This window comes from Cuculus canorus, chromosome 18 (assembly GCF_017976375.1).
Source record: "Cuculus canorus isolate bCucCan1 chromosome 18, bCucCan1.pri, whole genome shotgun sequence".
Classification (NCBI taxonomy): Eukaryota; Metazoa; Chordata; class Aves; order Cuculiformes; family Cuculidae; genus Cuculus; species Cuculus canorus.
In genome coordinates, this window is record NC_071418.1 from 7,739,636 (window position 1) to 7,757,435 (window position 17,800).

Genomic DNA, 17,800 nt, shown 5'->3' on the forward strand with positions numbered 1-17,800 from the left:
TTCCTCTCCTCCCCGCCCCTCTTCTCCCTCTCCCCGCCCCTCTTCCTCCCCCCCCCCATCCTGCCCGTCGCCCCCGACCCCGCCGCCATGGAGGAGCTGCTGCGGCGGGCGCTGGGGACGCGGGTGCTGCGGCCCGTGGGGCACTCAGGCGGCGGCTGCATCAGCGCGGGGCAGAGCTACGACACGGACCAGGGCCGCGTGTACGTGAAGAGCAACGCCGGGGCCGAGGTGAGCGGCGGGGCCGCGGCGGCGGCGGCGGTGGTGGTTGTTCCGCGGGGAGCGGTTTTTGCGGGGCTCCAGCGGGAATCGCTGCTCCCGGCGCTCCGCTCTGCGCGGGATGGGCGGCTTCGCTGGAGGAACGAAAGGCAGCATTTGTGTTTGCCTGCTGGTAGGAAACAAATGGCTTTGAAAGCACGTTCCGAGCGTGTCTGCGCTTTCTGATCGCCTCAGGGAGCGGATCGAACAGGAGATGCACTGAGGGGAAAACGGGAGAACAGGGAAAGGCCGTCCAGCCTCAGCTCGGACCGAGGACCGCTGGAGCTGACGGCGATAACGCTGCGCGCCGGGGCCGCTGCGAGTTGTGGGTTCGGGGGTGCGGCCCGGCCGGCAGCAGGACAGGGCTCGGGGGAAGCGCTGCGGGTGGGTTTGCTGTTCAGAACCGTTGAGTTTTCTGTGCTTTTTGCGTGTGTGGGTTCTGAGTGCTCATTAAAGCAAACTCTGCCGGACTTTGTGGTAACACTGTGCTGGGCGCAGCAGTGGGTATAATAGTAGTTGCTTTAAAAGCACAGCTATTTAGAAAGCACTGGAGTTTTTACCCTGTTGCAGCTCAGAGCTGGCTTTAACACCATGTGGGGCTTTAAACAGAGGCAGAGTGTTTACTGATTCCCTCTGCACAAAGCTGTCTCCTGGCTCGGTAATTCACAGAATCACCAGGTTGGAAAGGACCCACTGGATCATCAACCATTCCTAACACTCCCTACACCATTGTCCCTCAGCACTTCATCAACCCGTTCCTTAAACGCCTCCAGGGAAGGTGACTCGACCCCCTCCCTGGGCAGCCTATTCCAGTGCCTGATGACTCTTTCTGTGAAGATTTTTTTTCTGATATCCAACCTGACCCTCCCCTGGCGGAGCTTCAGGCCATTCCCCCTTGTCCTGTCCCCTGTCACTTGGGAGAAGAGCCCAGCTCCCTCCTCTCCACAATCTCCTTTCAGGTAGTTGTAGAGAGCAATAAGGTCTCCCCTCAGCCTCCTCTTCTCCAGGCTAAACAACCCCAGCTCTCTCAGCCGCTCCTCATAAGACTTGTTCTCCAGCCCCTCACCAGCTTTGTTGCTCTTCTCTGGACACGCTCCAGAGCCTCAACATCCTTCTTGTGGTGAGGGGCCCAGAACTGAACACAGTATTCGAGGTGCGGTCTCACCAGTGCCAGTACCAATTCAGTACTTCTTCATTCTGGATGTGCTGTACGCTTTGCAACTTTTAGTCAGTGTCTCTAGCAGATTGTTCTTTGGTGCTGTTACATGTCTCAGTACCAAAAGGCCAGTGGGCTGTTCCTGGTTTATTGGTTATGTCCCCTTGCTCTTGCTTTTAGCAGATACCGTGGATTTCCCAAGTCCCTTTTTTTTGTGCAGCCTCTGCCCTGCTCGCGCAGAGCAGTATTTCTCCATATGATGGTGCCACTGCTGGCAGAGGAGCAACTCCAGAGAATGGATTTTACTTCGTGTAGATGTTGGTGGCAGAAATGGGCCCTAAATTCAGAATGTCTGCAAAGCCGATGTGGTGGGCAGTGGCCTGGGCTCTGAGGGCTTCTCTGTGCCAGGGCAGGCAGAGGCTTTTGGCTGCTGTTGTTGATGATTTTTGGGGTTTTTTTCCATAAGACAAAAGAAATAGGCCAGAGGAAACAATTCTGTGATTGCAATTGAGACTGTTTAATGGCCTTAAGCTCTGCCAGGGGAGGTTCAGGGTGGATATCAGAAAAAAAATCTTCACAGAAAGAGTCATCAGGCACTGGAATAGGCTGCCCAGCGAGGGGGTCGAGTCACCTTCCCTGGAGGCGTTTAAGGAACGGGTTGATGAAGTGCTGAGGGACATGGTTTAAGGGAGTGTTAGGAATGGTTGGACTCGATGATCCAGTGGGTCCTTTCCAACCTGGTGATTCTATGATTCTATGAAGCTCAGCTGTGTTAGTAAGTGATCAGTGTCAGGAAAGTCATGGAGCGTATAGCCTTTCAGCCCTTAGCTGTTGCCTAACGCTTTCCGGACACTGCGTGACCCATTAATAATATGCTGATTACACTTTATATCTATGCAGTGTGCACCCCTTCAATTCTAAACAGACCGTCTCAGTTATTTTATGACCGCAGAGAATGCCAGAACTAAAGCCACTTCCATGGAGTCTGTTAAGGCAGTGCCATTTCTTTAACGGTACCATGGCTGTCCAGTCTGCGGGGCAGCTCTGTCTGTATCCTGGGTCTGCAGTGACTACTTGCTCCAAGCTTTTTATTGAACATTTTCAGCCTTGATTGGTTTGAGGGAAGAGCTTTGTTGGCCCATGGCAGGTGTTCATCAAGACAAATGCATTCCGTTCATGTTTGCTAGGCCAGAAGAATGTTTGAGGGAGAAGTGGCAAGTTTGGAAGCCATCCTGAAAACGCAGGTGATCAAAGTGCCTAAACCCCTCAAAGTTCTAGACCTGCCTGAAGGTGGTGCTCTGCTAGTGATGGAACATTTGGAAATGAGAGGCTTAAACAGGTAAAGCACAGGTTTATCTTTGCTTCATTTAACCAGAAATTTTGACTATTAAGACCGTTAAATCACTTGTTTTCAGAGGGGAAACCTATTTGGTTTTCTGGTTTTTGGTTTTTTTTTTTAAGCAAGTCAAGATACTTTTGGGAAATTATACAGCCCAGAACTGTATAAGATACCTTATAGTACTTCACATAGCAAACAGGTCACACATCAAGGTGTGACTGTGGTTTTCCTTTAGTTTTGGGTTTCTTTGGTCTTTTGCAAGTGTTAAAGAACGCTAATTACTTTAGTCTAAATTATAATCAATCCAGCTTTTTAGAATTAGTTTCTTAGCATTAGGCTGTAAAAATGAACTATGGGTGAAGCCTCTTGAAACTGCAAAAAGCTGGACCCAGCAGGTCTTGCTCAGCATCAGCACCTGAGTTGGTGAAGCCTCGGGCTGAAAGCTTTGAGCTTCTCACCTGGATGTGATGAACTCATCCTGAGCTTTTACTGAGTTACACACAAGAAGGACCCAGAGTTGGTTCAAGCTGGAAGGTAAGGATGCTCCAAGCAGCTGCAAACCTTGAAGATAAGAAAAGAGATAAGATAAGAGAGAAGCAAATATAAGAAAAGGCCTGCCAAGAGACAAGGAAAAGAACCAAATGAAGAATGAGAGGATCCCAGCCCCTAAAACAACACTGTTATGTGGACAGCACGTGAAGAGCACATGGGGGGTGGGAACTTGGATTATAAGGATGTTGTTGCCCAGGAATTTTTTAGTTTGGAGTCCTTTGTCTGGTGTTATGCTATCAGTAAATGAACTTGAAGTACTCCACCAGCCTAGGGTGGAGCCAACAGGAGGAAGATGGCAAAGAGTGAGTGAGTGGGTATATAAGAGATACCCAAGGGGTGTCTGTCTGGTTCGCCTGCTGTGCACACCCTTTGGTCCTTGCCGCTGGAATGAATATGACTCCCTGGTGGGGTGAGTATCCTCTAAGGAATTTCTTCCTGTAACAATAATTAGTGATTCTTACAGTAATGTTCCTTTTTACAGCCAGGAGAATTCTCTGCTTGATCCTGCATTCTGTATGCTTACATTTGGTGTAAGACCCAGTGTTTAATATCACTTGTCATGAGCTGCTTGCCCAAATGAATGCATCTGGATTGCAGTTTTTTTACAACTCTCACCTTAATTCTGATAGTTGTGAACTTTTGGCCCTCCTCTGAGGCAAACGTTTAAGTAAATTAAACTATGATGAATATGAATTATACTATGAATGAACCAGACTTGTGTCTGGTTCTGTTAGGGAGGTGGACATGAACTCGTTTCTCATCCCAGTCTCGGACAGCTTAATGTCTTATTCCTCATTCTGCTCATTCCTCCAGCCTTTGTAAGACAAATTTCTGTAGATAGCTACAACCTGTGTTGATAGGAACAAAATGAAGTAGCTTTGCCTTAAATGACAGTGCCTTGAGAACAGAGAGAGATGTGAAAGGTCACAGTCAGGAAAAAGAATGTACTTTTGTTACCATGGGAGGCAAATGACTGTAAGAGCTGTTTGTAACTGCAGCAAGGCTTCTCTGAACTGTGTGTGTGTATATATATATATAATATAATATATATGTTATATGTAAGATATATAAATACATTTTTACATAAATATATGTAGATATATATTTTATATAAATGTAAATATACATATAAAGTATATACAGGTATATATTTTGTATAAATATAAATCTTACAGACGCCCTATAAATTCTCACAGAGGTCCTACTGAAAGTATATGAAAGTGACATCAGACAGAAATTAGAATTAGCCCTTTCTTGTTGTTATTGAATTTATGATTGCTGCTCACTGTTAACAGTGTTGTCAGGAACAACCGTATAAGTATATTATGTTCTGTGTTCATACCTGATCTTTAGAGGTAGAGGAGGGGTTACGTTTTGAGAATGTACCTTGTTAGAGAAGCAGAACTGCTTTTACTGGCTTGATAAATCTTTGCAGTTAATTCCTGGGATATCAAGAACTGGGCTTATTAATTTGTCACTATTGCTAAGAATACTTTTGTTTCTCAGATATTCTGCCACGCTTGGGACACAGCTGGCTGATCTACACCTTCATAACCAGCAACTTGGAGAAAAGCTGAAGAAAGAAGAAAGCACAGTTGGTACTGTACAGAGTTGTTGGCAAATTTAATCTAGTGAATATTAATCTGCAAAGTAGTTAAAATAGCTTTTGTTATTTCAGGATAAGTTTGTCCTCTTCCACTAAAGATACCATGAAACAGATTTGGACAAAGCACCCAGGCAGGGAGTCATCTGTTTGCTTTTGTTCACTCTGTTTAGATCTCTGTAAGCAGAACATTTATTGGATTTGGCATCCTTGGGTTTCAGCAGGGACATGGTTTCAGAGGAGCTACGCTGCCTCAAAATATCATTATGAAGATTAGAATATAGCTACTTGAGATCAAGCTTTAAAATTAAAACCCACCAGCAACAAACTTTGTAACAAAAGGAGTATTTAGGTGCAATATCTTTTATTCTAGTAGAAGTAGAGAAGTAGCATTGTACTCTTTCGTAGTTCTTAAGGTCCATTTGCATTGCAGATACGTACAATCTTGTCATTAGTATTGAATTTTTGTCTTTGGTTTGAAAGGTAAAGGTCAAGGCCAAATGGAAGTCCAGTTTGTGGAACAGTTTGGCTTTCATACAGTTACCTGCTGTGGCTATCTCCCACAGGTAGGTTGTGCTTCATTGGACTGATAGAATTTTAAGTTTATCTTATTTTCCCTTCAGTGACACAAAAGGCCTCAATTACCATAATGGCAATCCATTTGTCTCTGAGGAGTCATACCAAAGGAAAACCATTGTTCAGCCTACTGAGGGAAGGAGTGCTTTGGGCAGCACTTAAAGCTGCCTTGGGCATTCACAGCTCTTTCATTTCTTGCCCTAATTTTATTGCCCTAATTTAACCTTTTCAGATACCATTCTGTGAAATGGTAGCATTTACTGTCCTGGATGGTATTAGCACAAAGGCTGTAGAGTCCTCAAATACTTTATCTGAAAGAGAAGAAAATCTCTTGTGTGTGATGTAGAACAAACATCTGCAGTCCTGTTCCCTCAGGTGAATGACTGGCAGAAGGACTGGGTGACTTTCTTTGCCAAACAAAGAATCCAGCCCCAGATGGACCTAATCGAGAAGAATTCAGGAGACAGGGAAGCAAGAGAACTTTGGGCACAACTTCAGGTAGGAGGAGTTCTTTCAGTTCTCATTACAGTGATAACTGTGGGTCAGTTTTTAGAGTTTCTTGTTTAAAAACAAAGTTCCTGGTTGTTGGTGTGCTCTAGGGTCTGTTGGTGAGACTCCAGCTCTTAGGGATTGAAATGCTCTTTATTCTAAGGTGGCTTTTGCCATATCACTCTATGCTGATATTCCAAAGTGAATGTTTGCCCAATAGCACTTTGCCTTACTGTTTGGGGAATACCAGATGGCGTTTGTGTTTCTCGTTCCCGGTGATGTCTGTGATGAGAAATGTATATCAGTAGCACTCTTCTGCATGTGATCTGTTAACTTAAGGTTTGCATCTGGATAAGTGACTGCAGTGTTACCTATTTAGAAATCTCTTCAAGGTCAGTGGAAGATCCCTGAACCTTCTAACGATGAAGCAGGTGGTTGTTGTTATTAAAGCTGATCAAGACTGCAGCACCAAATGGAGTTTTACATTTTTTATTTTCTTGCTAAAAAACATTTGGATGACTTCAGTTGCTGGGTTTTATGAAAAATAGAATCCTCTTGATTTTTGCGGCATCTCTGTTGCTGTTTGTTGCTATGTTTTTTTTTAACCAAGAAGTTACAATTCATGCATGGATGCAGATAAAACTCGGTAATCATTCATCTTAAAATGTCGCACTCACATGTCTCTTCTTTCCCCTCCTGCAGCTGAAGATACCGAGTTTATTCTGTGATGTAGAAATTGTTCCTGCTCTGCTGCATGGAGATCTCTGGGGTGGGAATGTGGCTGAAGATGATTCAGGTCCAGTTATCTTCGATCCTGCTTCTTTCTACGGCCATTCAGAGTACGAGCTGGCAATAGCTGGGATGTTTGGTGGCTTCAGCAGTTCTTTTTACTCTGCTTATCACAGTAAAATCCCCAAAGCTGCAGGGTTTGAGAAGCGTCTAAAGCTTTATCAGCTTTTTCACTACATGAACCATTGGAACCATTTTGGTACAGGGTACAGAGGGTCTTCTCTAAATATCATGAGAAACCTTATCAAGTGACTTTTTGCTTGAGCAGAATGCTTCCTGCATTGCTTGGAAAACCCTGTACTTGGTGATGTGACTCCAGGAGTAGTAATGTTAAAAAAAGCTCCTAGCCCCTTGACACTGATGCAGAGCTAAAGAGCTAGAATAGTGAGTCCTGCCAAATACCAGCTGTAATGTAGTCATCCCTTTTTAGGATAGCTCAGAATACTTTATGAAGAAAATACCTGAAGAAGGAGTTTATTCAGTTGCACAGAAGATCTGTTGATGTCCAGAAAGTCACTGTACGCTTGTGACTGGGCAAGTTAATACCAACTGAGCACTCAAGTGTAAATTATTTGGAAGAAGTACTGTTCCTGGGGACCAGTAGTCCCTCAGAGCAGAGAAATACCAGGGTTTGTATTTGTACCCTAATAGGAAACATTGGAGAACTATTGGTGAAGGGAAGAATCACTTTTCTCAGTTTCTGAGGGGGTAGCTAAAAGCCTGCTCGGTGCTTTTTGCTCTGTGTGCCCCCACCCCGACTCTTTACGATTGGTTGCTCAGACTTTTCCAGCTTTTCATGTACAGTTATGTGCATGAAAACAGTGTTAACTAAATATTTCGAAAGTCACAAGGAAATTATACAGTAACTGTATAATGAATCATGATTTGGACTTGCTGTTCATTTGCTAATGTGATTTTATTGGATGGAGACTACTCCGTATTCTGTACAAAGCTGTGTGAAAAAGCTTCTAATTTGTGCTGGTATATGCATTTTGGTGCCTCCTGGCATTCATGAGGGTGGTTCTGTGCTTGTTGGCCAGTGGGCTCTTGTCTACGGCAATTCTGTTTTCACCAGAACTATTGTCCTTGGTTTGGATTATGCTTTTGTGCAATAGCGTGCATTCTTAAAGATCTTCTCAGGTAAGACACTTTACATGTGCACATCCTCTGGAGATCTGCGCTCTCACTAATGCAAACAGAAGATGTGCTTTTTGACTGTTTGTTGCCCACAGGATAATGCTGTCTGGTCATGGTGTGGGCTGCACGTACGTTTTCTGTAGCATAGAGTTGCCATATGCCAATGTTCTTCCTCTGTCCCCACAAAGTGCGCTCTGTAGCTCTTGGGAGAAAAGACATGAAACCAAAGGAAGTTAAAATGCATTCTAACCTACAGAGAAGCAGCTCTATATTGCTGTCAGAAGTTTCTTAAGGACAGCGTGCATACTGGCTGTTTCTTGTACCTCCAGGATGATAAAGTTGTAATGATATCACAGTGCAAGCATAGCAGGTAGGTGAGAGAGAGATGCATGATTCCTGGTGTGCATTTTGAGCATTTGGGTGTGACTATAATTAATTTAAAACATTTTTTCACTGGATTTTGATAGATTACTGAGGAGTGGCTGGTTTTGCAGTTATTTATAAGAACTGGAAGCAAGTTTAGAGAAGACACTAACATGCTATAACTTTCTATCCTTAATCCTACTCTCCCTGGCTGTTTAACTTCTGCTACAAAGAGCTTGGAAGTCCTTGCTTGGTAGAATCACTTTTACTTTGTTGCTTCAATAAAAAGTTTCCCCATTGATTCTTGTTGCCTCTGTTTTCTGAATTAAAACCATACAGCTGGTTTCTGATCTGGGGAGCTACTCTGACCTGTGAAGGGTCCCTGCTTTGTTAGGCAGTTATGGGCAACAAAGGTGCTGATGGGAAATTGGTCATGGATTTCCATCTGGAGCAGCATGTTGCTGAAGGAATGTGCATGTGGTTTGGTTATGGTGTCATTCGAGGTCCTGCCTGTGCTTCAACCTTGATGTATTGTACTGGCTGTTTGGATGGTGTTGATGAAATACTATGTCTGTATCCTTACCCCTTTCACCCAAACTTCTCAATGCTTGGTGCAGTTGATTGGAGGAATGCTGTGGAATTGCAGCCAGCAGTCAGTCTAGTGAGCTCCTCTCACTATTCATTTCCATACACCTTCATAATACAGTTAGGACTGATTTAACAAGTCTGCTCGAGTTACAAATCCTCAAGAAATCAGCATGTTTATTTTGCTAGAATATGCAAATACTTCTATAATTAGAAGGTCAAAAGTCATAATGGAGATGGATTTTTGGTTCAGTCATAGACCTGATTGATGAACAGTTTTCAAAGGTCACCTTTTGTGTGCAGGGAGTGTAAATAGAAACAACTGGATTTAGAGTTTTAATTTAAGAGGTATTATGCTCACTTTTTCAAAAACATTTTTTTTGTTACAATTTGCTTTTCCTTCTTGTATATTCCTTCCTCTTGGCTCCCACTCTGCAGTCTAAATCTGGCAAGCATATTTCCTTGAAGCTGTGCTCTCATTCCATATCTCCTGAAAATTGTAATATCCTCTCATGCTGTTTCTAAATCTTTTCTCAAGAGACATCACAATACGTGTGTCACATGTGTAAACTAATGTATCTCAACCCATTTGTTTTTAATGCTTTGAAAACCATAGCTCTTACATTTAATTTAAACTAAATTTTTAAATTAATTTCTTAAGGAATTAATTAGTGGGTTGAGATATGATTGTGCATAATTTTAATAACATCAGCATCTCCCTTGGAGAGAAGTTAGGAGAGGGGAATAGTCTTGCTTTTATTGTGTACCTTCAGAAAATTACACCTTTAACAATAAACTGCATCCCTAAACAAATACATGGAATGGTGAACCTCTATTCCAAACGCTCTGCGCTGAGATGCATAGATTTATAGAATCATAGGATGGTTTGTGTCGGAAGGGACCTTTAGAGGTCATCTAGTCTAACACCCCCTGCGCTGAATAGAGAGAGCTTCAGGTAGATCAGATGGCTCAGAGCCCTGTCTAGCCTGACCTTGAATGTTTCCAGAGATGAGGCTTCTAACGCCACACTGGGCAAACCCTTATCATAAAATATTGGTTTAAGAAAGACGGATCCTGCTTAACCAACCTAATCTGCTTTTACAACACTCATCTCTCATTTCTGTTTGGTAGATTCATTGAGCCTGGAAAGACAATAAAATGTTCAATCCATTCTCCACACATCGCTGCCGTGTGTCACCCGCTTAACTTACACACTAATACCAAAATGTCCTATATCAAATGACTTGCATACATATGTCACTTGATATAATATACAGTTCTATTAGGGTTGACTAAGGTTCCATACTGTGAATTTAAAGCCCTGTTCAATGGCAGTATCTGAACTGCTCAGATTCTCCTCTAGGGGTTATCTTACGTTGCTTAAAACCAGAAAACTCAAGTAACAATTGCTAATAGAAAATGCAGGTTTATGTTTTACCTTAAAGAAGGATGGAAACCAGAAATCTCCACTAGCTGGGAACAGGGCTAGTAACTGGAACACTAAAACACGGACTGTTGTTAGCGATTCAGAAAATACGGAAAAAGTACAAGGTCTAACACAGAAAAAAAAAAAAAGAAACTGCCTGTAACCCTTTTTATTTAACAAATTAGGAAAATCAACAATCATCACCTTCAAAATAGTCCCCTTCTGAGTTGACACACAGCTGCATACAACACAGCTGCATGCCACCAATGTTCAAAGCAATTCCACAGATAATTTCCTGACAGATTGTTCAGGATCTCCACTGTTTTTGCTTTCACGTCTTCTGCCAACAACTTTCACCCAATTACATAAAAAAGAATAATATGAAACTCTAGTGTGTTTATTTTTCTTATTGATTAATAATAGATTTTAACCAGTTGAATCTACGCATGAAACACTGATTTGTATTATTTTAAAAGTATATATGTATTTTAACATTACAAACATTATGAAATGTGTTGTTTATTCATTTAATCTTTAGATTAAAGATCAAAAACATTGAGTACCAAATATAGTTGTTCAGCTTTGAAAGGAAAACTGATTTTGTTAAGAGTTTACTCTCAGTAAAAGGGATTTGATCCTTTCTTTCTTACATTATTTTATACTGTTTTCCTTGTTCTCTATTTTCTGATTAATTGTCTATAATTACCAGCTTGCCCTTAAAGAGATAGATGTGAATTTTCACTTTCTTGCTAAAACATACCTGGTAGCTAGTTTTTGTTCAAGTAACTTGAATCTCAAATGACTTGTATTTGAGGATGGTGATATAAAAAAACATCTCATGCTAATATTAACACAAAGAGAAGGAATGTTTTTCAAGAAAGAGATGTAATTATAAATTCTAATAATTTATTGAATTTATTATTTCCAGGTGGATCGCCTTAGTAAATTACATCAGAGGCTTGTAGCAGCGCATATGAAGGATAAAAATGCTTGATCAATTTAAATTACTTTATTATATCACAGATCCAAGATAGTGTTGGTGCACATATGTTTCTTTAATAGATTAAACTGTTACAATAAGGTATAGCTGGAAAAACAGATCAACTTAAAGGTAAGTTTCATGTATTTCCATATAAAGAGTTTCTGAAATCCTTTGTCATTGTTACACAGCATTATGTTCAAGAAAATGGTGCATAACTGAGGTTATTTTAACACTTAGAGGATTCAGTGGATATTTAATATTTCTATAAAGTTCTGTAATTGTTAATTTTTAGTTATTTATAAAATTGTACTTCTATCTCTGTGTTCCATTTCAGCTTGTCCAGACTTCTTAGTACAGCTGTAGATCCTAGTCATGAACAGTATTAGGTTGTTTATATCTAGTGGATAAAATGAGATAAGAGATGCTGTGATTGCCAGGACACAGCAAGCAGCTGGGGCTAGTAATAAGAATCTGGCTGGCACATAAATATGTTTGAAGATCCAGTCGATGGTGTTACTTTAAATGTGATTCATTCTTTTAAGTTGTCTTTATTTCCCAGTTCTGCTGAAATGGTTCAAATATATTGAAATTTATAGAATTTGTTTCGCTTTTAACGTTAGTGAATTAGAATTTGCAGAAGTGTGACATAGGTGGCTGAAGAAAGCCAGTCTGAGCTGTAGCATTCCCAACCTAATACCTTTGTAGTATCATATGACATAGCAAGACTCATGGTAGATATACTGCACAAAGATTTCCAGAGGAGCCCTTTCAGACACATATACAATTCTTTTATTGTGGAGTCTTCCTCAACTTACAGCAGAAAACTGCATATTGCTCTGGTCCTTTTTCCAAGTTTCACCATCCAGGGGTTGCAGTCAGTCCTCACACAGATTGAACATGTGTTTATAAATAGTTTACTGAAGAGATTTTCTTTCAACCATGTTTTGGCCTTTGTGTGATTATATGGATATTAACTGGTTTGGATTTGTTGTTTTTTTGGTTTGGTTTTTTTTTTATTTTGTGGGGTTTTTTTGTTTGTTTTGTTCTCTCACAGCTCATGATCATACAATCACGGACTTACAGACTCCTACAATGCTTTTGGTTGGAAGGGACGTTAAAGATCATACAGTTCCAACCTCCCTGCAACAGGCAAGGACACTTCCCACTAGACGAGGCAGCTCAAGGCTCCATCCAACCTGGCCTTGAACACTTCTAGGGATGGGGCAGCCACAGCTTCCCTGGGCAACCTGTGCCAGTGTCTCACCACTGTCATTGTGAAGAAATTCTTCCTTATGTCTAGTCTAAATGTGTCCCTCTCCAGTTTATACCCATTCACCCTCATCCTATCACTACCTGACCTTGTGAAGTGGCCTCCCCCAGCTTTCTTGTACTTCCCCTTCAGGTGCTGGAAGGCTGCTATTAGGTCTTCCCAGAACCTTCTCTTCTCCAGGCTGAACAACCACGACTCTCTCAAGCCTGTCCTCATCGCAGATGTGCTCCAGCCCTCTGATTGTATCCATGGCCCTCCCATGGACCCATCCTAGCAGTTCCATATCCTTCTTGTGCTGGAGATTCCAGAACTGCACAGCACACTCCAGGTTGGTTCTCACTTTAAATAAACATTTAAAGATTTGATCTTGAAAATAATAACAACTCACATTCTATATGAAATACAGCAGAAGTTGATAAACAACATGTGAGATAGGAGAAAAGAGTTAATTGAATCTGTTACGCTTCACTTCAAGACCTGATGTTCCACTTCCTAGGCCAGTCAAGTAGGTAGATCTTTCCCCTAGTATATCTGATAAAGTCTTGCATGTTTACACATATATATTCCCAAAATGTCATTACACACTGTATTTTCTTTTGTAAAAAGCCTGGGTTAGCAATTTATTTTTTTAAATAAAAAAGAATGCTAATCCTGATTTGAACTAGGACTCTTTCCTACCACATTTAAGGTAGGAAATCGGGCTTGCCATGCCTCCGTTTTTTCCCATGTAGCTGTTGCAAATGACATCACAGAAATTAACCAAGTTAAAAGTAAATTTTTAGCATGCTTTTGGTTTAAGTTTTTGGATGTCTGTGTGTGTAGTTCAACAAAATTATCTTAGTGACTATGGTTGAACAGTGCCCTACAAGCTGTTGTGCTGGTAAAACTGCACGGGTGGCACTCTGAAGTGCAGAGAGAAGGAGGGGTAAAGACTGCTGGCAAAGATTCCTTAATGTAGTTCAATGAAAGAAATATGTACCTGTCCCATTTGTTACAGGCACGGAATAAGGAATTAACGGTGTCTTTCTTTCATATTTTGTTTGCAGTTCTACCCATGCTAAATATTTTTTTAAATATTTCTACCAGAATTTACCCTCAGTTTTCATGGAACATTCCTGCTTTAACCATCTCTAATTTCTTCAGTATTTTCGCTTTTGATTTTGGAGCAGGATCCTGAAAATATCCCTTAACATATAATTTGGACTGTAATAGCCATAATACTTCATTTATTTAAAAGGAGATCCAAATTTCATTTAATAAAAAAGATACAACCCCCTCTCCCCGGCCCAAACTAAATCAAACTCAAAAATAAAACCTGTGCTTTAACAGAACAGTTTGTATCAGGATAAAGTGTTTGGTGAAATTGGTTAGATTTGCTGTGTTCAGCCTCCTGTGTGTATATAAAAGAAACAGTGTCTTCCAAACTTCATCTGCTTGTCTAGAATAGAAGGATGTTAATTGTTAAAAAAATGAGAAACGTGGCACTTCTTTGTATAAGTAGTTCAATTTTTGAAGGAAATAGGAAAAAATCTTTAATGCTGTATAGACTTTGGTATGTACTGCCAAGAGGATAAAACCCAGATATGGGCCATATTTTCATTTTCTGAGTTGTCAGATTTAATTTTGCTAAATGACTGAATAGCAATAGCTTTAAATGTGTGAGGGAGGTTTGTCTTCGTGGCAGTTACCCACCAGTGATCGTTGGTGATGAGCCGTAAGTCTTGACTTGTGCTAAGGAGCACACTTCATTGAAATACTTCGGAACACAGTAGGGAATTTATAGCTAAGTGATTTGTTTTCCACTCACCTACTGAGACACAGGAGTGTTGTTTGCTCTGCTTTCATTTAATTTGGTCTATCGACTTTGCTTCACAAATCTTCCCTAAATTATAACAAAGTAATTATGAACATTTCTTACAGATACCATTTCTTAAATTTACAAACCACAATAGCAATAATACCTTTTTTTTTAGTTTGAATGAGGCCTAGACAATATGTGCTCAGATAATATTTCTCCCTGAAATGAGTCTTTGTTGAATCGAATATGGGGTTTGCATTTGTCTGCTCTTGCTAAAGCTGGAGCATTTTATCAGAGGCACTGCAATGCTAACACTCCTCTGGTAACAGCTGTTTAGACTCAATTCCTCCATCCCTTTCATTTCAACTAAACCAGTGTTAAAACACTGGTTCTTGAGGACTATTATTACGTATAGAATGCAACAGACTATATCATATGGGTATCATTGTTGACTGTATTATACCTGTGGAAAAGAGGAGTCAGTAGGAGAATGATAATCTTATGTAATTACGTTTCTTCCGCTTATAGATAATCAACGACTGAATAAAAAGAAACAGAACTTTGGTTTGAGGTTAATCTTAGAACTTTGGATGTTTTTAGCTAATGATGTTGTGAGTTTTATGAATGTATTTGTTTCCTGACTTCAATGTTATTTGACAGTGAGAGTTTCCAAAGAACATAGTAGAAGAGTATTTTCTTGCAGTAGTAAAAATTTTGTGAATCCTCTCCTTTTCATTCAGCATCCCATCCTTTGGTATTATAATGTTGCCTGAACAGAAGTATCATATTAAAATTCACTACGCTTCTTATGATAATGGTAAATTGAGAAAAATTATATTGAAAAAAATTTATTAAAAGATGATGGGACTACAATGCTATGAAATTAATGTAAGTGGGAAGAAACCCCACTTTGATATTTATTGTGTTTCCTCACTTAATTCTTTCATGTTTTGAAACATGCACATTAGATTTTAAGCATCTGAATTTCTATTTTTGAACTGAAAACACAAATAAGATCTATTTCCACGTTACAGTCCTGTAAGAACTTTAAAATTAAATGAAGGGAGTTACTGGAAAGAAAGGTTGATCTTGAAAATACCAGTAACCTCTTGTGAGATTACAGATGGCCAATTCCAAATCATTCTTTTTAAATCCTGAAACATAATTCAGAATTTAATTAAATGCTACAACAATTGAAATAAACTGTTCTAAAGTTTTGTTACGTATAAACTTTAAATCAAAACACCATCACAATTCGTTCACAAACGAATCTTTGTTGGATCAAATATTTGAATGCTTGAAGGTCTACATGACACGCAAATCACAAAATTGCTTGCGTCCTACTGGGAGGTACATTATAAAAGGAATGATGCAGTACAGTGACTGCACTACAGTGTCCTTCTATCCTCAGAAAATTTTAAATTGACATTCTTATTGTCTTGCGTGCAGTGCATTGTCACCTTGAACATATAGCTGAACAAAATTCTGTATTGCTCCTCATTTTCAGCAGAGGAATGAGGATTAAATTGCTTGTCTTTCTGTCTTCAGCCTTGCAGCCTATAAAATGGCAAACATAGGATTCAAAAAGAAATGGAGTAAGGAGGCGCTGTCATTTCCTGCTGTAATTATATTTCTATCTTTGAAATATTTTTCTTTTGGGGACTGCCAATCTTGTGAGACTTCACAACCATTGAAGTTTTTTGTTGTTCTGTATTTCTTTAGTTATTCAGTGGATCAGAATATCATTACCTATGATATTCTGGCCAAAGGCAATGTTTCTGTAATGAAAGCTTAACCATGTAAAGTGACCTGAAGTTTAAGCAAGTGGATTTTTTTGTGTGTGTGTGTTAAATTGCTGCTGCACCTTTTAATTACTTTTATTCCCAGTGTGGAATGTTATAAATTGTGCTTGAAGGAGAACAAAAATGAATACAAGAAGTCATGTTAGCAAGGTGAAGTGAGCATTCAGTTGCATTTCAGACTAGCAGTAGGAATATCTATTATGTTTTCTTTTGGTAATTCCCTCAGATCACTATGAGATTCCTATGTTTTCTCACCTCAGAAGCAGCTTACAGCTCAATTCTTACATCCATGTAAGAATTAAGTGGAATTCAGAGGATTCCCACCCTCTATTTTAGTTTATTTTTACACTTTGTTATAAAAGACATATTTTCTCTTTCCATTTAGTAACCTGAAAAATACGTCATATGTAGACAGACAGGATATAGGAAATGAACTGACTTCAGCCTCTGGAATTGCTGTTTTCCTTGACACAATAATCAAAACCTTCTATTAGAGAAAATCCAGGGTCCTAAACCAGAGCATCTGTGATTACAGTAGCCAAAACAGATGTGTCTAGTACAAATGCTTTCTGTAAAAGGCCTGTCTTCTGAAATGTAAAGTCTTTGCTCAAAGCTGAGTACTAATAAAGAAGTCTTTTCATTACACCGAGAATTCATGTTTTCATGAATTCCGTTCAGCAAAGTAAACTTTGCTCATTATTTGAAGTTTAGAAAGGTCTTTGTGAAAATGTTAGTACAAAATAAGATTTTAAATTAAATCTAAGAAGTCCTGCTGCAGTTAGAATGGGTGAGGGTGACGCGCATGAAAAAAATAAAAAGCCACAAGTAGAAAGCAGTCTTTTATGATTTTTTCAATGACAATTTAATAATTAATAGATATGCTCTGCATTTCAAGAAAGAGAATGAGAAAGAAAGAATACAGATAGATATTACTCTACATGGTGCAAGTTTTCCAATTAGCCATATGGTACTATTACTCTACTCAGGTTTTATGAAGAGCATGAGTAGATTAGGAGGGAATCTCAAATCCTTCAGTATGTCATTCTTCCAGCATGACTTATTTGAACGGTGCATTAGAGGAAGGCAAAGCTATGTCATTTTCCACTTCTCCCAATAGTTTCTGTGGATAGTTGCTTCTGCTCTGAAGTATACATGTGTGGGTAGCTAGGGCCTGGCAGTCAGAAGATATTGCGCTGTAACGGAAAGATAAAACCCCTTTCCGAATGGCCAATAGTATTTAGCCGAGTTTAGCCCAAGATGACCAATACTGTTTAGGTTATAATGTAAACACACAGAAATGATGTTGTAAACCCAAGACTATAGAATGCTATTTTACGAGTTAATAAACGCCATTTGCCATCCACCACATTGGTGTCTGTGAGCTGATGGCCTGAGCGGCCTGGGGTTGGCTGTTGCGTCGTTCCTGAGATTGGCCGCCACGCCGCACAAGCGGCAACAAGTGGTGCCGAAACCCGGGGGTCAAATCCCTGGATGGGACGTCAGGAATTGGGATATCGCCTTGACAGGTGAACAGTGGCTGGAGCAACTGGACCAGCCCGGCGGGGAAGATGCTCCCGGATCCACAAGGAAGATGGAAGCCCTTGTGAAGTTCGTATCACAGTTATATAAGCAGTGGGGTATTGATTGTAAACCTAAAGATTTTACTCTCGCAGTTGTG

At 40.3% G+C, this 17,800-nt stretch overlaps 1 protein-coding gene across 4 annotated transcripts; it reads left to right on the forward strand.

The window, feature by feature from the left end:
- Positions 1-27: 27 nt before the first annotated feature.
- LOC104059432 (ketosamine-3-kinase) lies at positions 28-17,491 on the forward strand. Of its 4 annotated transcripts, none has more exons than XM_054083237.1 (6): positions 28-228; positions 2,599-2,750; positions 4,809-4,900; positions 5,389-5,471; positions 5,857-5,979; positions 6,673-12,219. In XM_054083237.1, the coding sequence occupies exons 1-6, from the start codon at positions 88-90 to the stop codon at positions 7,009-7,011; spliced, it is 930 nt and encodes a 309-aa protein (XP_053939212.1). In that variant the 5' UTR covers positions 28-87; the 3' UTR covers positions 7,012-12,219. The 4 variants fall into 4 exon arrangements, 2 of the variants coding, with proteins under 2 accessions (XP_053939212.1, XP_053939211.1); XR_008452827.1 differs by lacking the exons at positions 28-228; positions 2,599-2,750 and adding exons at positions 2,791-3,711; positions 12,307-17,490 and having other exon boundaries at positions 6,673-11,381; XR_008452828.1 differs by lacking the exons at positions 28-228; positions 2,599-2,750 and adding exons at positions 2,791-3,711; positions 15,869-17,489 and having other exon boundaries at positions 6,673-12,850.
- Positions 17,492-17,800: the final 309 nt, after the last annotated feature.

What these genes read in the sequence shown, in the direction of transcription:
- LOC104059432 (XM_054083236.1), top strand. Translation starts at nt 3,392, where the DNA reads ATGAAGAATGAGAGGATCCCAGCCCCTAAAACAACACTGTTATGTGGA. An exon ending in GAATATGACTCCCTGGTGGG is followed by an intron (nt 3,712 to 4,808) that starts GTGAGTATCCTC and finishes TTTGTTTCTCAG; the next exon opens with ATATTCTGCCACGCTTGGGA. An exon ending in AACTTTGGGCACAACTTCAG is followed by an intron (nt 5,980 to 6,672) that starts GTAGGAGGAGTT and finishes CCCCTCCTGCAG; the next exon opens with CTGAAGATACCGAGTTTATT.